The 24,535-nt window shown below is 36.5% G+C and overlaps 1 protein-coding gene across 1 annotated transcript in view; it reads right to left on the bottom strand.

The window, feature by feature from the left end:
- Dmd (dystrophin) overlaps positions 1–24,535 on the bottom strand; it is a 1,772,476-nt gene that overhangs the window by 260,492 nt on the left and 1,487,449 nt on the right. Inside the window, exon 55 of the mRNA XM_052170230.1 lies at positions 4,392–4,470. Within this exon, the coding sequence (XP_052026190.1) occupies positions 4,392–4,470 (79 nt within the window). The remainder of the gene's footprint in view (positions 1–4,391; positions 4,471–24,535) is intronic.

The raw sequence follows: 24,535 nt of genomic DNA, 5'->3' as shown, positions 1-24,535 counted from the left end.
TAAACATATAAGAAACCTATAGAGCTCCAGATAGATTGGAACAGAAAAGAAATTCTTCCTGTCACATAATAGTCAAAACACCAAATGCACAAAGCAAAGAAAGAATATTAAAAGCAGCAAGGGAAACGGGCCAAGTAACATTTAAGTACAGACCTATCAGACTTCTCACCAGAGAATATGAAAGCTAGAAGATCCTGGGCAGATCTCATACAGACCCTAAGAGAACACTAATGCCAGCCCGGGCTACTATGTTCAGCAAAACTCTAAATTATCATAGATGGAGAAAACAAGATATTCCATGACAAAAACAAATTTACACGATATCTCTCCACACATTCAGCCCTACAAAGGATAAGAGATGGAAAACACCAACACAAGGAGGGAAACTACACCCTAGAAAAAGCAAGAAAATAATCTTCTTTCAACAAACCCAAAAGAAGATAGCCATACAAACATAAAAATAACATGAAAAATAACAGGAAACATCAATCACTATCCCTTAATATCTCTTAACATCAATGGGACTCAATTCCCCAGTAAAAAAGACACAGAACAACACACTAGATATGTAAATAGGACCCAGCATTCTGCTGCATACAGGAAATGCACCTCAGTGTCAAACAGTACCTCAGAGTAAAAGGCTGGAAAACAATTTTCCAAGCAAATGGTCCCAAGAAACAAGCTGGAGTAGCCATTCTAATATGGAATAAAATCAAATTTCAACAAATGGATAAGGAAGGGCAATTCATATTTATCAAAGGAAAAATATACCAAGAAGAACGCTCAATTCTGATCATCTATGCTCCAAATGCAAGGGAGTCCACATTCATAAAAGTAAATTTACTAAAGTTCAAAGCACACATTGCACCTCACACAATAATAGTGGTAGACTTCAACACCCCACTCTCCTCAATGGACAGATCATGGAAACAGAAACTAAACAGAGACACAGTGAGACTAACAGAAGTTATAGAGCAAATGGATTTAATATATACTTTAGAACATTTCATCCTTAAAAAAAGAATATACCTTCTTCTCACACCTCACAATTCCTTCTCTAAAGCTGACTATACAATTGGTCACAAAACAGACCTCAACAGATACAAGAATATTAAAATAATCCCATGTATCCTATCCGATCACCTCAGACTAAGGCTGGTCTTCAATAGCAACAAAAAACAACAGAAAGCCCACAAGCACATGGGAGCTGAACAATGTCCTACTTGATACCTTAGTCAAGGAAGAAATGAAGAAATAAAGACTTTTTAGAATTTAATGAAAATAAAGGCACAGCATACCCAAACTTATGGGACACAATGAAAACAGTGCTAAGAGGAAAACTCATAGCTCTGAGTGCCTTCAAAAAGAAACTGGAAAAAGCATAAATTAGCAGCTTGACACCACATCTGAAAGCTCTAGAACAAAAAGAATCAAATATACCCAAGAGGAGTAGAAGGCAGGAAATCATCAAACTCAGGGCTGAAATCAACCAAATAGTAACACAAAGAACTATACAAAGAATCAACAAAACCAGGAGCTGGTTCTTTGAGAAAAATCAACAAGATAGATAGACCTTTAGCCAGACTAACCAGAGGGCACACAGACAGTATCCAAATAAACAAAATCAGAAATGAAAAGGGAGATATAACAACAGAAACTGAGGAAATTCAAAAAATCATCAGATCCTACTACAAAAGCTTTTATTCAATACAACTGGAAAATCTGGATGAAATGGACAATTTTCTTGACAGATACAAAATACCTAAATTAAAACAGAAAGGGTTATATATAAAGCATCTAAAAGTCCCATAACCACTAAAGAAATAGAAGCAGTCATTTAAAGTCTTCGAACAACAACAACAACAACAACAACAACAACAACACAACAACAACAAAAAGCCCAGGACCAGATGGGTTTCGCCTATTAAACCTCCAAAGAAGACCTAATACCAATACTCTTCAAACTATTCCACAAAATAGAAAAAGAAGGAATACTACCCAATTAATTCATTCTATGAAGCCATAAATGATTTCTTCTACTTCTATTATGTTTAATGTTCCAAAAAGATTTTAAAAACTGTTTGAGTGCATAGTACTTTTAGCTTCAGAAGACATCATGTATGTTTAAGAGGCATTTAACTCTTATAAATTATCTTGATGACTTAAAAATGTCAATAATAAGTTATATATTTTAAAATAAATTTTATTAGTTTAATAAAAAAGAAAATAGAAGACTGGGGAAGAAATATTTTAGCAATAAAAGAATGGATCAAAACTGGTGGTGTGGTTCAGTGGGGAAAGTGATTGCTGTGCAAGTATAAGGATCTGACTTCAGATCCTCACTTAAAAGCTGGGAATATTCGGCAAAACCAGAACGGGGAAGTGGGAAGGGGTGGGTGGGAGGACAGGGGGAGAGAAGGGGGCTTATGGGACTTTCGGGGAGTGGGGGGCTAGAAATGGGGAAATCATTTGAAATGTAAATAAAAAATATATCGAATAAAAAAACAAAACAAAACAAAACAAACAAACAAAAAAGCTGGGAATAGTGGTATCTCTGTAACCTCAGAGGTAGAGACGTAGAGATAGGGAGATCTCGAGAACTAAGTAACTAGTTGCTCTAGCTGAATTGCTGAGATTAAGAATCATTTAGAGATCCTGCCTCAAAAAATGGTGGAGAACAAAAAAGAAAGCTAGCCAATCTCTGGTCTCTACACAGTGCATATACATCTATAACTTTATGCACAGGTGTTCAGGCCCACATTACAAAGTATATCACACCCACACACATGTGTGTGAATGCGCACACATGCGCATGTACACACACACACACACAATAACGTGTTTGAAGGGAGACCCTGCAGAGTTACTTACTTCTTATATAGAAATTGTTAAGTTATAGTGTAGTGGTTAAATATAGACCCTGCAACCACTTTTTTGAGTCTGAATTTATTGTGACTTGCTTATTCACTAGCTGTATAAATGCAGATTTCTTAATTTCCTCATCATTAAAATGAGTTTAATACTGAACCACCTCATGGACTTGCTAGAAGAATCAAATAAATTAGTGTTTATATAATTGCATATCTCAAAGCAACTGTATTTAAGTGATCTTAAAACCACATACATAATCATATAGAAACAAAATGTCATACATAAAATGCTAGGAGGTATTAATTCTATCAAGTGCAACTGTTGACTTTAATACTCTAAAACTACTTAATATGCAACATTTATATGTATATTATATATAATGTTTCTATGGAAATATATTTGTATGTATTTATATAGAAATATATTTATATACATTTCCACAGAAACATATAACCATAGAGATATTAAAAATTACCAAAAATAATTAGAGGAAAACAGGTGCTTGCCAATTCGGTATTCATTGTTATACTAAGAGAATGTTCCAGTAAAACTTTACATAAATTAAAACTATCTTTGTAGTAATTATAAAACATGTAATGTTTACCAATAATATAAAAATAATGCAATTGATTACAAAATCCAATGAACAAATTATAAAAATTTGTAAATAAAAGGGAACATTAAAATAATGTTAAAAGAGAAGTGAAAATAATTAGGGTGAAATAACAATTTGAGATGAAAGTATTTAGTGACTTTTGTTAAAAACTTTAGCTGGGCACTGTGTCACATGTCTGTAACTCCAGCACTTGAGAGGCTGAGGCAAAAGGATAGTGAGTTTGAAGTCAGTTTCAGGTACATAGTGAGACCTTGTCTCATAAGAACAAAAGCTAGGAATTTAGCTCAGTGATACAATGATTGCTTACCATAAACAAGGCCCTGAATTTGAGTCTAACAAGGCCTGAATTTGAGTCTAACACAGAAAAAATTATATTCACAATAACATATATTGTGGGATGATATGATTTTATAATGATCACCTTTATGGAGTGAGTTGTAACTATGAGATATTCAAAATATTATTTAAGTCAGTACTAGAGAACATATTGGAGGAAACAATTGTGTTTTAGCTGATGACTAGGAAAAATGATTTAACTGGGCCTCATGTTCCAGGACTAAATAAGAGTTTAGGATGAAATATATCTCTAGTGTACTTGACAGAGATTACTGTTTTTTTTTTAAATTAAAGTTTTTAAATATTTATTTATTTATTTATTTATTTTTAATTTATTGATATATTTATTTACATTTCAAGTGATTTCCCCTTTTCTGGACCCCCACTCCCCGAAAGTCCCATCAGTCCCCTTCCCTCCCCCTGTTTTCCCAGCCAACCCTTCCCACTTCCCTGTTCTGATTTTGTTCTATACTGCTTCACTGAGACTACTGTTAATTCAACACTGCCCAATGTTTATCTACTAAGATACACTGAAGAGGTTAAGCAGGGAACAATGAAAGTGACTTACTGGAAAGGAAATGCTGGGATGCTGGGCCAAAGTCCCTGTGGGCTTCATGCAGCTGCCTGATGCGGTCCTCCACAGCCACCTGGGAGGAAGAGAGGAGAAATGATGTTGTCTCATCACCTTTAATGAGGAACAATTAAAACACTGTTTCCTTTATGGTAAGATGTTTTGGGTCTCTAAGGCTAAGAAAAGAAAAGCATCACTTTATAAGTCTGTCTTTAATAATTCCTAACTCGAAATGTTCTCCAACACTCATTTTTATCAAACCAAGGTCAAACACAAGGAAGTTGCTCTATTTTGACAGTTTTAAAATGATACTTTTATAACTCCCTCCATTGAAAATCACCAATAAAGTACACAATCTAATTTATTTTACAAAATGCTGGGAAAATTGTCACAAGGTATTATACTGAGTATGGATAGGGTCTTGTCAATTCATATTTGGCGTTGGGTCATAGTTGATTGTTTTTGATACTAATGATTCTTGTTAAATGAATTTAGTAACTTATTAGTAGTTATTGAGTTATACTTAATTCTTAACAATAGACAATCAAAAGTTGATGATAATTATTAGTCAAGCATTAGTGCCATACATCTGAAATTTTAGCACTCTAGGTGTTGAAGCAGAAAAGTCATGAGTTAAAGCTATCTAGAGCTACATAGTATAACAGTCCCACCTCAACAAAAAAAAAAAACAAAGCATAATGAAACAAAAATACAGAAAAAAATAAGATATAAAAGGATGAGTTGGGGAGATAGTTCAGTCAGTAAGGCACTATGTCTCAAGAAAAAAGACCCAAGTTTGACAGTTTCTAGAATTTATGTCAATGGTCCTCAACCTTCCTAATTTTGTGACCCTTTAATAAAGTTCCTCATAGTGTGGTGACCTCCCAACCAAAAAATTATTTTTTGCTGCTTCATCATTGTCAGTTTGCAATGACTCACTATATAAATATCTGACTATATAAACATCTGACTCCTGTGAAAGGGTCATTTAACCCTCAAAGGGGTCGAAAACCACAGGTTGAGAACCACTGACCTAGGTAAAAGTACTGGCTGTGGTGGCACATGTTTATAATGCTAGTGCAGACAGGAAGATCTATAGGACCTTCTGGCCAGTCAATGTAGCCTAATTGTTTTTTTCTAGGCCAATGAGAAACCTTCAGAAAAGGTGATTCTGAAGTTGACACAAGGTTGTTTCAGATTCTAACAGGAATATACCCATATATGTACATGCACATATACCTATATACACATATAATCACACACCCATGTAAACATTTATATACACACATTAAGAAGTAGAGGCAAGGCTTAAATTTGTGGTAAGTCAGGGTGGGAAATGAGCTGAAAGAAAATTTCAGGGTTCAGTTTTTGGTGCATTTAGAAAAGATAATATACCCCAGGCAGCATGGTATGAATTATCATTCTTTTTTTTCCTATTAGGCTTTTCTATGATACATTTACACAGTGTCCTGTTCAAGCTTATTGAATTCCATTCTTGGTAGGGAAAGGGGGAGACCTTTTGGAAGGTATGAAATGATAAACCTCCTCATCTGGCATTTCACCAACTCACTATTAGTCATGGCCCCAGGCATCCTCTTCATGACTCTGGATCTTAGTTTAGTTGTCAACAGCCCATGCTAAACAACGAAATGTTCAGAGCTTGCCCAAAGGCACCAGAATTTAGTTTCTTGTGCTCTGGAGAATAGTCCAGAAATAAAGCAGTTCTCGGTTTCATCAAGAAGTCTAAACTAATATTAACCCTGACTTTCCAGTATCAATGAAATATCTAATATAGATCTCAATGAAATATCTCATGTAGACCCAGGATGATTTTTAAACTCTTTCTTTTGCCTTGTCTATCTTGGGATGGGCTTCACTAAGCGGGATTTCAAAACAGTGCAGGATTTCCCTTACTATTATACACAGGGAAGCACTAGAACAATTTCAGATTTGTCTGCCTGGATTTAGAACTTTGCTCTGCAAGCCACACTCTGGCTGCTGAGTCCACCAAACTACCAGCTGTCCTCCAATGTTCGATATATATCTAAGGGGGGTTTTTATACTGTCATTGTTTTCCCCCAGAACATTTTAACCACCTTCTCTCCCACTGCTAGGATGCTAGGGTTTATATGTTTAATTTTCTATCTCCTAGGTGAGAATTAATTGCTTCCTCAGCATGCTCATAGCACACGGTTTATACATGGGGAATTTGTATAGTACCATCCAGTAATTCTAAGGAAATGAGTGTCTCCTGAAATAGAACCTGAAGCACTTGGTGGTCAAGGCCCCTCTTTGCATGTGTCTGTCTCCACCCCCTCTTTACATGGCTCTCTGAACCCTGTACAGAGGATGGGATAGCGAAGATTTATTTAATGACTATTTCGTAAAATAAATGGAGAGAGAGAGAGAGAGAGAGAGAGAGAGAGAGAGAGAGAGAGAGAGAGAGAGAGAGAGAGGTTGAGAGTGAGCAGCAAGAGAGGAAAAGAGAAAAAAACAATGATTGCATAGCTGTGGCAGTCAATTTTATGTGTAAACTTTACCAAAACATTACTTCTGAATGTATCTGTGAAGGCACCTTTAAAATGACTGTTAAAAAATAAAATTGGAATTAAGAATTTCAGTGAAGTAGATTGCCTTCCCCAAGATGGGTTGGCTTTATGCAAATCAACTGAAGGCCTGACACAGGATTTCTTTTTTACTATCCTGCTCACCTACTTCAGCTTGGGCATTGATCTGTGAGATGGAACTAAAATTTACTCTTTTGCCTTTGGACTTGGATAGGCTTCCTTTCATCAACTGTTCTGGGTCCCCAGCATGCTGACACAAAATCATGAAACTTCTTAGCTTCCATAGATATGATCTAAGACCTTCTAAGCAATTATCTACCTACCTCTCTCACCCTCCCCGCCCCCCTCTCTCTCTACCTATTATACTTATCATCTGTCTACCTACCATCTATCATCTATCTCCCCCTGCCCTCACTGAGGTCCTAGAGAATCCTGATTAGTACAATGTCTCTAAAATTTTCCTATTATTGTTAATAAATGGAGAGGAAGAAAGTATAATGAACAGGGTATCATATACAACACAAAATGACCCACATTTGTTAAATGCTATGTATGTAGCAATATGAATTGAAATTTATCATTCACAATGACTTGATAACAAGTAATATTACTCTGCAATTTTATTGATGTATAAACTGAGGCATGACAGGCTAAAAAAGAAACATTCTTGGGCCAAGTAGGCTGATGCATACCTATAATCCTTTCACTCAGAAAGCTGAGGGAGAAGAATTGCAAGCTCATAGACAACCTAGACTACATAAATTTATAAAGCAAGCCTACGCTATGGAGCAAGAATCCATCAAAGCAAAACAAACAAAATACTCAACAAACAAATTGCTGTTCAAGCTTAATTCGTGGGTGAATTAGCAGTGAGAATATTATCCAAACTTGTTCTGTCTGGTTATTGTACTTAATAGCCTTGTGGAAGATCAAACTAGAATATGGTAAATATTTGTTAAGTAGCTAGCTTTTAAATTTCTTTTTTGGTGTTAGGGGTATCATACCTTGGATTGTGTCCAGTACCTTAAACATGCTAAGGAAGTTCATTATCATTGAGATGTATCACAAACTATATAGTCTTCATGTTTCAATCAATTAGTTTATGAAGACCAAATCAAGGTTGTACATCTATAAATGCTTAGTCATTTTTTCATTTTGTGATCCAATATGAATGAGGTCTCAGTCTTTAAAAACATGATACCATAAGCTGACAGAGAAAAGCTATGAAAGAACACATATAAATATATGCTTGAAGTATATAATTATTTAAAATTTTTGAATGTATCATTTTATGAACAAATAAATCAGGAGATTAATATGAAAGGAAATAGAATATTGGACAATGATCAGAGATCCTTTATCATACCATTAAGAAATCCTCAATAGAAACTGGCCATGGATTATGAGTGCATGGTAGGTCAAGTCCCTTAGTAAATTATGGTCAAGTTTTGGGGACCATGTAGCTATAATACCTGAGTCAAGAGTCAATTACAGTTCCTTAATTGTTAACGGCTATGGCTAAATATTGCCATATAAGGAGAACAAAAAAGATAATTTCTAGTCTACACCCAGTATTGTCAAGAAGTGAAAGTAAGAACAAAGTGAAATTCTCTCCCTGTGACTCAAACTTAATGAAAACACAAAGGAGTCCCAAATTAAAAAATCTATCTTTTACTGAAATGAAATATTCACAAAACAGTTTTAAAATAACTAAGAATTAAGCATAAACATTTTGAATTTACAGATTGTCATCGGAGAAAGTTTCTATGTAGATTGACTGCAAATTGACTAAAGAAATGATTATGAGAAAGAAAAGTGAGGAGGAGACCAAGAGCTTTACAAGCTGTAGCTCCTTACCAACAAAGCACTTTATTCTGTGAGCAAGAATTCATGAAAAAGTTGATAAGGTTTTGAAACAATAGCTCACCTACATTAGAATTTTTCAACTAATCGATTTTAAGCAATATGAAATAATATATGTAAGCCAGCAGTTGGAAACAGAAGCTAGATACCAGTACCTTGCATTCAGACAATTTTAATTATTCTCTGTTACGTTTTCAATTTATGTGCACTTGTAGGTATTAAAAAGAATATGTTATATATGCATTAAACGAAGGTAGTAGCTTCTGTTCTTTCAAAGCTTAACTCATTGGCAAGTGAGACATGATGAAAAGCTTGCTTTTAAGATACCAAGTCTGCAGTGACCACTTAGGGATTGTCTCGGTTGACTGAACTTGGAGTCATTTGCAGCAATTAGCTTAGAATTGTATGGAATATCAAAGAAGATACATAGTGGTAGGATTTTGTCTGGTTTGAACTTGCGCAGGTCTTATTTGTTCTGTCAGTCTCTGTGAGCTCATATGTGCATTAGCCATGCTGTGTCGGAACATGCTGGTTCCTTGGAGTCATTTACCACCTCTGGCTCTTAGTTTTTCTTTCTCTTCTGCATAGATTCCCCAATTCTTGAGACAAGGTGTTTGTACTGAATGTTCCAAAGGGAATTGGGGGAAGAAAAAAATATTATCAAAACACGTCTTTTGAGAAATACTTTAAAAATAAATTTAAAATGAAGGTAAATAGGATTATTTTGAAGAAAGGATTCATTTGATTACTAGGGCTTCTTTTGATTTGTTTTTGCGGAGCTGAGAATAGAACCCAAGGCTTCACACCTGTTCAATTAGCAAGTGTTCTCATATTGTGCCACTCTCTAACATGAGCTTGATGTTTGAAATAGTCCACTTCTTGATTTCAAATCTGGGAAACGGGAAATAAGGCTATTAGAAGAGGAAAGAGTAGTACATAGGTGCAAGAGTTGATTTGAAATATGAGACTCTCCACCTGACAAGAGCAAGTTGTTTAAGTCACCAAAGGAAGACAAAGGAAGGATGAAAACTAAACTGAGGTAAAAGTGGACTGAAGGTAAGTTGAGCAGAAAGAGTTTAAGAAGTGTAAAATGAAATTATTTAAAGAGAGTAAAGGAATAGGATTTCCTCTGAATTAATAGGTCATGCCCCTTGTTTCCATTTTATAATACTAATAAAAGTAAAACATCAATCTGAAAGCAGACTTCCTATTTGTACCATTTGATCAAAGACCGTGAAAGCTTAGAACTAGAAGAAACCTTATCTATTGATACACAAGGGTCTTTTCTTTAGAACTAGTCCAGATGGGCAAAATACTGCCATCTGCTCTGTGAGTACTCATAATCTAGTTTGCAGCAATTCTTCACTAAAGGCATGCCAGGGGAGAGTAAAAAGAAAAGTCTTTTTATATGTTCTGTGAGGACAGGGGGCATAATTTTATTTGCTGGGTGATCTCCAGACAGAAGCATAGTACCATGCTTACAATAGGTGCTTAGCTCATGTTAGTTGACTGAATTAACAGACATTATTCTTAAACGTTACCACAACAAGTACATTTTAAATAAACATCTTGTTTTTCAACATTCCTAATATAAGACTTTGGCATATCCATTTTCTTTTCTTCCTCTCATTTCCTTTCTTTCCTTTCCCTCCCCTTCCCTTCTTTTCCTACTTTCCTTCAATTTGATGATGAAAGAGAAAAAATAATATTCATTATATATAATGTTCATTATATTCATATTGATTACAATGTTAGAATGTGGAAAAATTAATGCAACTAAGCATAAGGCAACTTCGAAGCCCAAATTTCTCCCATATTGTTTATTTACATTGAACATAATTATATTCAAGAATTATGAAGGATATACATTATTTTTTGCTTTCCATTTTGATGGGTTCTATATAATTTGCTGATTGTGGAGACCTTTTATAAGTCCAGTAAAATAATGTTTTCTGGGTTTCTTTTTTTTTTATTCGATATAATTTATTTACATTTCAAATGATTTCCCATTTTCTAGCTCCCCACTCCCCGAAAGTCCCGTAAGCCCCCTTCTCTTCCCCTGTCCTCCCACCCACCACTGCCCACTTCCCCGTTCTGGTTTTGCTGAATACTGCTTCACTGAGTCTTTCCAGAACAAGGGGCCACTCCTCCTTTCTTCTTGTACCTCATTTGATGTGTGGATTATGTTTTGGGTATTCCAGTTTTCTAGGTTAATATCCACTTATTAGTGAGTGCATACCATGATTCACCTTTTGAGTCTGGGTTACCTCACTTAGTATGATGTTCTCTAGCTCCATCCATTTGCCTAAGAATTTCATGAATTCGTTGTTTCTAATGGCTGAATAGTACTCCATTGTGTATATATACCACATTTTTTGCATCCACTCTTCTGTTGAGGGATACCTGGGTTCTTTCCAGCATCTGGCAATTATAAATAGGGCTGCTATGAACATAGTAGAGCATGTATCCTTATTACATGGTGGGGAATCCTCTGGGTATATGCCCAGGAGTGGTATAGCAGTTTTCTGGGTTTCTATTGTGTATTTAATTTTTCTTTGTGTCACGTCAAGGATTAAACTCTGGCCTTGTAAACAAAAGGCATGAGTTCGGCTACCAAGGTACCCTTAGCTCTAAAAGGAAAACAAAACAAAACAAACTACTTCTCTACATCCATTCAAAAGATGATTACTGGAATGAAGGTTCTTCGTCTATGAGACATCAGTGCTATCTTGTTCATAGCTAAGCATAGTGCCCAATATGTAGGAATTGCTTAGAAAATTTTATCAAGGAAATTAATGAAAATGTTGAATTCCTATAATCTGTTAGTCACTGTGCTAAATATGAATACGGTAGAACTCAAAGTGTAATTTGAAGGAAAATGAATGAGTACCAAATCATCCAACAAATCTTAATTCTCAGCTCTTTTCCATGGCTCAATACATTCCTGTGTGAATTTGAAGGCCCTCTTGATTTCTTTGTTATTTTCTCTCAACCTGCCAAGAGATTTTTAAAAAGAAAAGAAAAAGGGCAGGGACAAACATTTATTGCTCTTTGAAAACAGTATTATTTTGTGTTGCTGATTTTGTTTTAAAATTTCAAGCACTTCCACTTTTGCTTGATTTGCTGGCTAATCACACTTAAGCTATTGTCTTCTCTAAGGTTTACATGAGTCATAGTTACCACCAGATGAGGAAATTGCCTTGGTAGACAATGTGGATTCTTTCTAATGTCCAAGGGTTCTTTCTGATACCAAACAGAAAACATGTTTACCATAGTCCAGGAAATAAATATTTACCTAGGTGGTGCATTTTGACTGTCTGGCTATTAGTTTGTCTTAAAGCTTGACAAATACTCATGTTCACTGGAGAACTATACCCCACACCTATCCTAAAGAGGCTATGAAAAATAAAAGCAACAAAGCAAAACAAAATGAAACAAAACAAGCATAATTCCTAACTCTTCTTTTATTGTGAGGATAGTGAATAATATCCTCATAAATCTATTTGCAGACTTTCCTCAATCTACTTGTGACTTCTTTGTCTAACACTTCTGCAATCTATAGTTTTCTGTGAGTGATATATTTGTATCAGGGAGGACCTATTTATTGCTTCCAAACCCTTTCATGTGACAGAATGCATAACATCTAGCTACTCTTTCCTCCTTGCAAAAATCAGACCATGACTCTCTCAAGCTATATTTGTCCTTACTCCTTAAGACAGATATTTGATAAGAAGACATGTTTTCATGTGGCTTTGAAGTTATTCCCCCATATAGCTGCAAGATAAGCTTATGATGGCCTTGTGAGATGGCAGAGTAGGAAAAGAGGCTTATTGTACAAGCCTAGTAATTTTAGTTTGATCCTGGAACTCAAAAATGGAATAATAGAACCAAGTCCATAAAATTATCCCCTGACCGAGTGCCACATATCTGCTTATGCACACACATTATAATCACACAGAATAGTAATAGATAAATGTTTTCAAAAATAAATTGATGGGTCTGGAGAGATAGATGAGCAGTTAAGAGCACTTATCTTTGAGAGGTCCCAGGTTAAGGTCCTAGCTTCCATATGGTGGTTAAAAATCATCTAGACTCCAATTCCAGGGAATCTGAAGCCTTCTTATAACCTTTGTCTGTACTAGGCACAGATTTGATGCATATACATATAAGCATTATAAACATAAAATAAAACAAATAAATCTAATTTTTTTTGTTATTTATAAGGCAAAACCAGAACAGGGAAGTGGGAAGGGGTGGGTGGGAGAATAGGGGGAGGGAAGGGGGCTTATGTGACTTTCGGGGAGTGGGGGATCAGAAAAGGGGAAATCATTTGAAATGTAAATAAAAATATATTGAATGAAATAAAAAAAATTGAAAAAAAAAGAGAATGATGAGTCTGAAGGCATATGCTATAACCACCTGACATTTGTTGTTTATGAGACAGGGTTTCTTTGTAGAGCCCTGGCTGTCCTGGAACTAGCTTTGTAGACTAAGCTGGCCTCAAATGCATGTAGATCCACCTACCTCTGCCTTCCAAGTGCTAACATTAAAGGCATGCACCACCATGCACAACACTAAAATAACTTTTAAAGGATAAGTTGATGTTTTTATTTAATGTCTATCTCTGTCCCTTGATGTGTAGGCTAGGCTAGGTCCGACCTCATGGTATGAAGATTGTCTAGCTCCCTGAAAATCTATGACTCAGAAACACTCTTTGTTTTCTTGAGCTAAAGTGTTTGTCCCTCCCTTCAGGATCTTAGTTATGCTCTTTCTTGTAACTATCTCTTCTAATGTAGCTCCTCTCTGTATTGGAAGGGAAGTTTCTCTACAGAGTGCTGCTCTATATCTTATAATGCTCTCCCCTTTTGAAGCCCATCATGGCTGCCATGCCATTCTTTCCTAATAAAGCTCATTCTAAAGAATAATTTCATGTCAAGTCTTTTGACTTCTAACAACACAGAACACTCATGTATATATGTTAAAACACCATTCTGTAAACTCAACCGAGACTATCACAGCAATAGTTAAAATTCTCATACATAATTACAATCCTTTTCAATTTAAAATAATAGTATTCAATTTAATAGTCCTTGAATTCTCATTTCGTTAAAAAGATTATTATTTTATGTTATGTGAATGTGTGTTTTGCCTCATACATGTCTGTGTACTATATTAATGTATTATGTCTGAAGAGGCTGGACTTGGAGTAGTAGGTGAGTTGTGAACCACCATGTGGGTACTGGGAATCAAACCCTGATCTGCCAGATCTGGCAGTGCTCCTATCTTCTGAGTCAGCACTGAAATGCATGACTTTTCATTTTTATTGAATTGTAACTGAAGGAAAAAATATGTTCTGATGTAAGGTTTGGAATGTATATTTGAGATGCCAGGTATAGATCTGGCCAGTGTTCACCATCGTGGCCAGTATTTAAGAAAGCTTGCTTCAAATTTGGCTCAAAAATGTGGTAGTCATCTTATTCTCACCTGGTGGGATTAACACTTTACGGTCAAACAACTTGGCCTTCTTTTGTAAAAGACTGACTGGGAGCTCTTCTTGAATTTATGTTTTCTTAACATTAGGACACTTAAGAGTTAAAAAGAACATTTCAGGTTAAATCTTGGGAACCCAGGGTTAATGCAAGGTACACTCTGAGCGGGAGTATAATTGTTAGCTGAGTTGTGACATGGAAACTAATATGTGCCTCTGAGACCAATATTAATCTACTCCTTTTGTTTCCTTCCTTCCTTCCTCCCTCCCTCCCTCCCTCCCTCCCTCCCTCCCTTCCTCCCTCCCTCCCTCCCTGCCTTCCTTCCTTCCTTCCTTCCTTCCTTCCTTCCTTCCTTCCTTCCTTCCTTCCTTTCCTTCCTTCCTTCCTTCCTTCCTTCCTTCCTTTCCTTCCTTCTGTTTTCCTTCCTTCCTTCCTTTCTTCTCTTTTCCTTCCTTCCTTCCTTCCTTCCTTCCTTCCTTCCTTCCTTCCTTCCTTCCTTCCTTCCTTCCTTCTCTTTTCCTTCCTTCCTTCCTTCCTTCCTTCCTTCCTTCCTTCCTTCCTTCCTTCCTTCCTTCCTTCCTTCCTTCTCTTTTTCTTCCTTCGTTCCTTCTTTCCTTCCTTCCTTTTTACATGGATTGTTTATTATGTTACCCATGCTAGTCTCAAATTCTGGTACTCAAGCAATCATCTTGCCTTAACTGGTATTTTGATAGTGATATTATATGCATACCTAATCCACATTTTTAAGCCCTTTTCTCTCTCTTTATTCTTTTTGCTTAGATATATACTTTATTTACATTTGAAATGTTGTCCCCTTTCCTAGTTCTCCCCTCCCCCCAAAATGTCATAAGCCATCTCCCCTTCCCCAATCAACCCTCCCCTACTTCCCTGTCCTGGTATTCCTCTACACTGCTACATCAAGTGTTTCCAGGACCAAGGGCCTCTCTTCCCTTTGGTTTCCAACAAGGCCATCCTCTGTTGCCTATGTGTCTGGAGCCGAGGGTAACTCCATGTGTACTCTATGGTTGATGATTTTGTCCATGGGAGCTCTGGGAATACTGGGTGACTTATAATGTTGTTTCTCCTGTGGTGCTATAAACCCCTTCATCTCCTTGAGTCCTTTCTCTAGTTCCTCCATTGAGGACCCTGTGCTCAGTTCAATGGCTGGCTGAGAGTGTCCCCCCTCTGTATTTCTCATGCACTAGCAGAGCCTCCCAGGTGACAGCTATATCAGGTCTAGTCAGTAAGCACTTGTGGACATCGATACTAGTGTCTGGGTTTTTTAAATATATATGGGATGGATCCCTGGGTGGGGTAGCCTCTGGATGGTCTTTCCCTCAGATTCTGCTCCACCCTTTGCATCTCCTTCTGTGTGTATTTTGTTCCCCTTTCTACAGAAGCCCTGAGTATCCATACTTTGTTCTTCCTCCTTCTTGGTCATCATTTGATATGTGAAATATGTCTTGGGTTTTCCAAGCTTCTGGGTTAATATCCACTTATCAGTGAGTGCATACCATGTGTGTTCATTTGTGATTGGGTGACCTCACTCAGGATGATATTTTCCAGTTAAATTCATTTCTCTAAAATTTTCATGAATTCATTGTTGCTAATGGCTGAATAGTACTCCATTGTGTGTGTATATATATATACATATATATATCACATTTTCTGTGTCCATTCCTCCCTTGAGACACATCTGCACACTTTCCAGGTTCGGGCTATTATAAATAGGGCTGCTATGAACATAGTGGAGCATGTGTCCTTATTACATGCTGGGGAATCCTCTGGGTATATGCCCAGGAGTGGGATCCTCCAGTAGTATAATGCCCAGTTTTCTGAGGAACCACCAGACTGATTTCCAGAGTGGTTATACTAGCTTGCTGTAATCCCACCAGCAATGGAGGAGTATTTTTCTTTCTCCAAAATCTCTCCAGCACCTGCTTTCTCCTGAGGGTTTTTTTTTTTTTTAATCTCAGCCATTCTGACCACCATGAGGTGTAATCTCAGGGTTGTTTTGATTTCCATTTCCCTGATGAATAAGGATGTTGAACATTTCTTTAGGTGCTTCTAAGCCATTCAAAAATTCTTTGTTTAGTTCTGTAACCCATTTTTAATAGGGTTGTTTGGTTTTCTGGGGTCTAACTTCTTGAGTTCTTTGTATATATTGGATATTAGCCCTCTGCCAGATGTAGGGTTGGTAAAGATCTTTTCCCAATTTGTTGGTTGCAATTTTGTCCTTTTGACAGTGACCTTTGCCTTACAGAAACTTTGTAATTTTGTGAGGTCCCATTTGTCCTTTCTTGATCTTAGAGCATAAGCTATTGGTGTTCTGTTCAGGAAAATTTCCCCTGTTCCCATGCGTTCAAGGCTCTTCCCCAGTTTCTTTTCTATTAGTTAGTATGTCTTGTTTTATGTTGAGGTCCTTGATCCATGTGGACTTGAGCTTAGTACAAGGAGATAAGAATGGATCGCTTTGCATTCTTCTGCGTGCTAGCCACCAGTTGAGCCAGCACCATTTGTTAAAAAGGGTATCTTTTTTTCCCCACTGGATAGATTTAGCTCCTTTTTCAAAGATTAAGTGACCATAGGTGTGTGGGTTCATTTCTGTGTCTTCAATCCTATTCCATTGGTCCACCTGCCTGTCACTGTGCCAATACCATTCAGTTTTTAACACTATTGCTCTGTAGTACTGCTTGAGGTCAGGGATACTGATTCCCCCAGTAGTTCTATTACTGTTGCATATAGTTTTAGCTATCCTGGGTTATTTGGTATTACAGATGAATTTGAGAACTTCTCTTTCTAACTCTATGAAGAACTGAGGTGAAATTTTGATGGGGATTGCATTGAATCTTTAGATTGCTTTTGGCAGGAAGGCCATTTTTGACATATTAATCCTGCCTATCCATGAGCATGGGAGATCTTTCCATCTTCTAAGGTGTTCTTCAATTTCTTTCTTCAGAAACTTGAAGTTTTTGTCATACACATCTTTCACTTGTTTGGTTAGAGTCACACCAAGATACTTTATATTCTTTGTGACTATTATGAAGGGTGTCATTTCCCTAATATCTTTCTCAGCCTGTTTATTCTTCGAGTATAGGAAGGCTACTGATTTGCTTGAGTTAATTTTATATCCAGCCACATTACTGACGTTGTTTATCAGCTGGAGGAATTCTCTGGTGGAATTTTTTGGGTCATTTAAGTATACTATTATATCATCTGCAAATAGCGATAGTTTAACTTCTTCCTTTCCAATTTGTATCCGTTTGACCTCCTTTTTCTGTCTAATTGCTCTAGTTAGAACTTCAAGTACTATATAGAATAGATATGGTGAGAGAGGGCAGCCCTGTCTAGTCCCCATTTTAGTGGGATTGCTTCAAGTTTCTCTCCATTTAGTTTGATGTTGGCTAGTGAATTGCTGTATATTGCTTTTACTATGTTTAGATATGGACCTTAAATTTCTGATCTTTCTAAGACTTTTAGCATGAAAGGATGCTGAGTTTTGTCAAATTCGTTTTCAGCATCTAATGAAATGACCATGTGGTTTTTTTCTTTGTTTATGTAGTGGATAGCATTGATGGATTTCCATATATTCAACCATCCCTGCATCCCTGGAATGAAGCCTACTTGATTATTGTGAATGATTGTTTTGATGCGTTCTTGGATTCAGTTTGCAAGAATTTTATTGAGTATTTTTGCATTAATATTCATAAGAGAAATTGGTCTGAAGTTCTCTTTCTTAGATTTTTATGTGGTTTTGTTATCAGCATAATTGTAGTTTCATAGTATGAGTTGCGTAGTGTTCCTCCTGTATCTATTTTGTGGAATAGTTTGAAGAGTATTGTTGTTAGGTCTTCTTTGGAGGTCTGATGGAATTCTGCACTAAAACCATCTGGTTCTGTGCTTATTTTGGTTGGGAGACTTTCAATGACTACTTCTATTTCTTTAGGTGTTATGGGGCTGTTTAGATGGTCTATTTGTTCCTGATTTAATTTTGGTATCTGGTATCTGTCTAGGAAATTGTCCATTTCATCCAGATTTTCCAGTTGTGCTTTTGTAGTAGAATCTGATGATGTTTTGAATTTCTTAAATTTCTGTTGTTATACCTCCATTTTCATTTCTGATTTTGTTAATTTGGATACTGTATTTGTGCCTTCTGGTTAGTCTGGCTAAGGGTTTATCTATCTTGCTTCTTCTCTCAAAGAACCAACTCCTGGTTTTGTTGATTCTTTGTATGCTTCTTTTTGTTTCTACTTGATTGATTTCAGCCCTGAGTTTGATCATTTCCTGCCTTCTATTCCTCTTGGGTGTATTAGCTTCTTTCTATTCCAGAGCTGTCAGGTGTGCTGTTAAGCTGTTAGTGTATGCTCTCTCCAGTTTCTTTAATGAGGTACTCAAGGCTATGAGTTTTCCTCTTAGCACTGCTTTCATTGTGACCCATAAGTTTGGGTCTTCTGTGCCTTCATTTTCATTTAATTCTAAAAAGTCTTTGATTTCTTTTCTTATTTCTTCCTTGACAAGGTATCATTGAGTAGAACATTGTTCAGCTTCCATGCGTATGTGCCCTTTCTGTTGTTTTTGTTGCTATTGAAGACCACCCTTATTCTGATAGTGATCTGATAGTATGCATGGTACCTAATCCATCTTTAAAAAATTCTCATTTATTGACTTCTCCTCATTCTATTTTATATTTTTGTTGACTTATTTTTTTTTTTTGTTTTGTTTTTGGATTTGGTTTTTTTTTTCAAGACAGGGTTTCTCTGTATAGTCCTGGCTGTCCTGGAACTCACTCTGTAGACCAAGACCAGGCTGGCCTCAAACTCAGAAATCCGCCTGCCTCTGCCTCCCAAGTGCTGGGATTAAAGGCATGTGCCACCACTGCCCTGCTGACTTTTTTTTTTTTTAGTTTTTTTTCCTTTTTTTTATTCGATATATTTTTTATTTACATTTCAAATGATTTCCCCTTTCCTAGCCCCCCCACTCCCCGAAAGTCCCGTAAGCCCCCTTCTCTCCCCCTGTGACTTATTTCTTAATACTTTAAAAGATTTATTTATTTAGTGTGTGTGTGTTTGTGTGTGTGTGTGTGTGTGTGTGTGTATGTGTGTGTGTGTTTATATGCAACATGCATGTGTAGTTATCTGTAGAGACTAGAATAAGCTGACAGGTACCCGGAAACAGCAGTTGCAAGCAGTTGTAAGTCACTTGAAATGTATGCTGAGACCTAAACCCAGGTCCACTACAAGAGCAGCAATCACTTTTAAGAGCTGAACTGTCTCTCCAGACTCTGCCCTTTTAATTTTTGACTAATTTTCTTATTTTTTCAATGTTTGGTGTTGGTGCTGGGACTCAATTCAAAATCTTTCATATTTTATAAGTGAATTGTGATGGCTAATATCATGTTTTAACATTAATTGCTGTGTTTAAGAGATCTATAAAACAAAAATGCTTCTGACCTATAATCTCCATTTCCCCAGAGACTGATAACTTCCTGCATGCTGGAAGCTGATGTTCATGTAAGTGGTTTTGCTTCTTTAAACAAGCTTGGTTGTCCCAACTGCACAGGCTGTGCTTGATCACATGTAGGCGGGAGGTATGTAGGCAGAAAGTATGTCAGAATATATGTTTGCCTCCCAATTGGAAGGGGGTGGAAAGTGAGTAGTCTGTGGGTTTTGGCTTTCTAAGCCTTTGACTCATGTAATTTGATGCCATACTCTGGGAATTCCGTGTATAGACCTGGCCAGTGTTCATCAACGTGGCCAGTATTTAATAAAGCTTCTTTCAAATTTGGCTCAAAAAAAAAAAAATGTGGTAGTGATCTTATTCTCGCCTAGTGGGATTAACAGAGCTGTATCCCCAGCCCTGACTCCTTTCCTTTCACCACTTTATCTTCTATATAATCCACCAGAACAGCATATGGACTCAGTGGGTGAACAGATAGTGCCTCAAATGAAGTGGCTATGGACCCCTGCCAGGTTGGCAAGGCATGATGTGAAGTGTCGTCCAAGACTAGATTTGGCCTATCTCCAGAAGCATTATTTCTTCACTTCTAAAGAACTCTTTCATCAACAAGAAAGCAAAAGTAGACAGACATCGAGACTTTTGTTGAGGCTTTAAGATTCTATCTTAGCCATTTCTAAACAAATTTCCACACTTTGGAAATTTGTTTGTTGCTTTTCATGTGTATGAATTTGTTGGATTCTGTGATAATGCAGTCATATTATATCAACATTCAGTTGACTTCATATACACGAGTACCTTAAGAGTATCATTAATTTTAATTTAGAAAAGCAACAATCAACCTCTTATCCTGCTTTTTTTTTGTCAAAATCTTCACTCAATTACAAGTACAGATTGTTATGAAAATTCTGAAGGGAGGGATCATAGGAAGTGCTTCATCTTTTTTACATGTTTTCTTTTTGTATCAAATAGACAAAAATTCAACTACTCAGCTTAGATGATGTAACTTGATACAGAATTTATATTTGAAAAAAAAAACCAGATCTTAAAAGCTTTCCTGATGTAATTCCTGATTTGCAACAGGAACTAAAAGTCAAGTGTCTCTCACCTTGCCACACTATTACATTGAATCATTTACATTTCAGCGTCAGCTATTTATTCTGCAGCTTTATTTATTCTTCATTTGGAAGATATCATTCTCACAGAAATTTTCTGAGGCCAATGGAGCATTCCTTTCTAGGGGCATTTCAGGCCATAAGGAGCATAATGTTCACGCTGTAATTACATAATTATACCTCCTGGTATTAGAACACAGGAGTGTTCCCAAGAACCAGAAGTAGTCATTTGAAATAACTGTCAATGAGATAAAATGGGATTGGTATTTTTTTTAAAAAGTAGCATATAGAGTAAATCCATACTAAAGTGATGAAAGCAGGTTGGAACTATGAAGTCAAATAAATGAAAAAAGGTAAAACAGCAAACATTCAACAGTTTTTCATCTTATATTTTGGATAATAATACACTTGAAGTTTTTTTTTAATGAAAACTGGTAGGTTTTCTTTAACCAAGAAATCAGTACTCCTCATCCCACCTCCTGCTTTATGCCTTTCCAAAGCTACTGACCTTGACTCCCTTCACATTCAATTTGTATGCATATCAAAGCAAAACAAACAAATAAACAAGCAAAAAACCCAAAAATCCCCTGTGTGTGCCAAGAGTGAGTTACCAGGGACAAGCTTTACTCTCTGGCCACTTTTTCTCTCTGGGTTGTGCAGCTGCCAAACTAGTATGAAGCCTCTCTTTGGTACATCAGTAGATAACAGCACATGTTAAATAAATGAGTCTGTATTGAAGGAGAGAAGATAGACCCATATACTTGTTATGTGCGGTGGAGGTTGGCAGCAGTGCCAGGGTTGGTGGTGGAGGTGGAGGTCGCCACGGTGGTAAGGTGCTGTTAATTTGACAGAACAAGCATTTAAAACTTAGAGTTGGACTTGCACTTGCTCTGCATAGCCCGTCTCAGTCTTTTTATATAATTTTGATGTAGTCCCCCTCCCTTCTCCCCCGTTTCCCCCCTTCTTCACACCACCTCACTCCAACCCCAAGGCTGCTTGTAAGCTCCCTGAATAATCATAAGACTTCCCTGAACTATTTTAGATATTTTCACTTCAGATCTAAACTAAAGCTATTTTTCTAAATGTGGCTTTACATGGTGCAGAAAACTACAGGGAAAAAAATTCCACAATACAATGTGATCTTTTATAGGAGAAACAAAAGATTGAATTTCTAGGTCATCACAGAAGTAGGTACACTTCCCAGAGCAATAATCTGAGGTACTTTATGAGATTCTTCCTTTCACTAAAGCACGAAATCCTAAAATCCAACAGGATACGTGCACTGTACCTTGACTCTCTTTTTAATCCTCAAGTGAAACCAAGGCAGTAAAGTGTAATAAAAATGCATATAGCCCCAGGCTTTGTGCCTTAGCAAAGAGAAAAAAATAAGCTTCTTGACTTAATATGTCTACTGTGAATAATCAGCTACTGCATTTTGGGATTTTTGCCTTATAATTTTAATGTATACAAGTGAAGTTCATGTTTCGGGTGTGACAAGAATAATTATTCTTTTAAAGGAGAGACACCCTCCTCTGTCTTCAAACGGAGAGTGTAGTATGAAGTTAAACAAACAACATGTAGCAGGCAGGAATATATATGCTTCCTCTCGCATGCTACCTGAACTTTTGTAAGTATAGAAAAGAGAACCATATTGGCCCCAGGTTGGGGGATAATGTGCAAGATACAGTGGATATTTGGGTTAGGGGCTTTCTTAGTTCCATTTCTAGATGTTAAGTGTGCCCTTCATTCTCAACAATTTGGTTCTTAGCTGATTAATAAATATCCTTGGGAAAAATCAGTGATAGCTCATCACAGGCTTCTAGTACCACAGCTGTGAATATTTGCATTTTAAGAGCAACTTTAATTAAATAATTAAGCAATTAATTACTCAAATACTTATTGGGTGCTTATAAGGCACTTTGGTTGAAGGAAGTAAAAACTAGGAATATAGCATTCTGTTGATAGTGAATTTGTGGATTAGATATTGACAAATAAGCATGATAAAAAGCAGGAAACATTTCAATGTCATATACTCATTCTCTGATCTGACAGTATGTCACAAATACTCAGTAAGTTCTTGAAAATTTTATCTGTTTATTATCTATTTATTTAATGTTTGGGGGGGGTGTCATAACAAGTGAATAAACATCACAGAACATCATGCGGGAGTTGCTTCTCTCCTTTCACTGTGGGTCCTGGGAATGGAACTAAGATTCGCTGCTTGGCAGCTAGCACTTGTTCCACTAAAAGACATCTCACTAGAACTGGTCCCTAGGGAAGTTCTTTAATATTGCAGATTCTTAGATCATCTCTAGGGTTTCTGAGTTCATGGTTGGCCTTGGACATTTAGAATCTGGACTTCCTTTAAATATGTATGGATGGATCTCATGTATCCCCTGGAGCAGGAGCTACCAATGCATTGGAAAGGGCACCAATTTTGAGTCAGAAAGTCATAAATTGAAGTTTTGTACTTGCCCTTTGAAATTCAGTATCATATTTAGCAGTTTATGTTCCTTAGTTTCCTTATCTGTTAATAGAAATATTGAGTAAATACAATAGTGTCAAGTGTAACAATAGGCAATTACACAGAGCATTTACTGCATTCTAAGTGCTGTTTTGAGGATTTTCTACCTATATTCAACATATGTTAAATATATACCTATATTCTACCTATATTTAACATTCCCTTCAAATACATGAAGGCAAATTCAACAAATGCAGAATGCCATCTGTTTCTCCCAGCGCTATATCTCCAGGATCAAGGACAGTGCCTTTCCCATAGTAGACATATGCAAGTATTTCAAAGAACGACTAACACTATGAATATAGTTCTGCAATTATGAACATTTTCAGAAGAATAAATGAATGTGCAGAGTATATAATATCATACCATTGACATTTGGAGAAGCTACTTCCTGGCAACCATCAGGTATTCTGTTTCCTGGTAACCGAAAAATACTAAAAGAAGCATAAATAGTGCGAGGGGCTATCAAAGACCTGGACCAAATTAATGAAGCTGTTTATTTGAACCTGGTCTTTTAAAATCAGGCATGCTTTGGATGAACAAAGATACAAGAGACATTCTGAATGGCAAAAGAGCAATGTGGGAAAAATGGCTATAATACAGGACTATGTAGTATGCCATAAAAGGAGCGCTTCCTAATATAAGGCTGGGAATGTAGCCTGGAGTCAAATCTGAGCAATACTTTACTGTCAGATTTAAGAATGGAGACTTTGCATTTAGATGTTCAGCAGACGGGATTCTAATACACTTTTAAAATAATTAATGGCTTTACATTTTAAATTTTATTTCTTTTAAAGTATTAATATGGTAATAAAATTCAAGAAGAATGCAAAAATGTTTAAAAAGTAATTCTCTCTCTTTTTAAAACCATGTCTCTAGCTATAAGTCCAGTAAGGACTGATATTGTCTTTTCAATATTCTACATTAAAGTATGAAAATAACATAGACAAAGTAGTGTTTTAGAGTGAATAAAAATATGGAAAAATGAGGCCAGGTTATGTTGCCAGAAAGAAACCTGGTGATATGAAAGGATTCTAAGAGGTCCAATGTTAAGAGTATTCCAAAGAAGGAAAATTGCATGGAGCCTTACAGTTTCACCCTGTGTGGGGAGATATGTAATGATATACAG

Source organism: Apodemus sylvaticus, chromosome X (genome assembly GCF_947179515.1).
Source record: "Apodemus sylvaticus chromosome X, mApoSyl1.1, whole genome shotgun sequence".
In the NCBI taxonomy this organism is placed as follows: domain Eukaryota; kingdom Metazoa; phylum Chordata; class Mammalia; order Rodentia; family Muridae; genus Apodemus; species Apodemus sylvaticus.
This window is presented reverse-complemented; position numbering and strand designations above follow the sequence as displayed.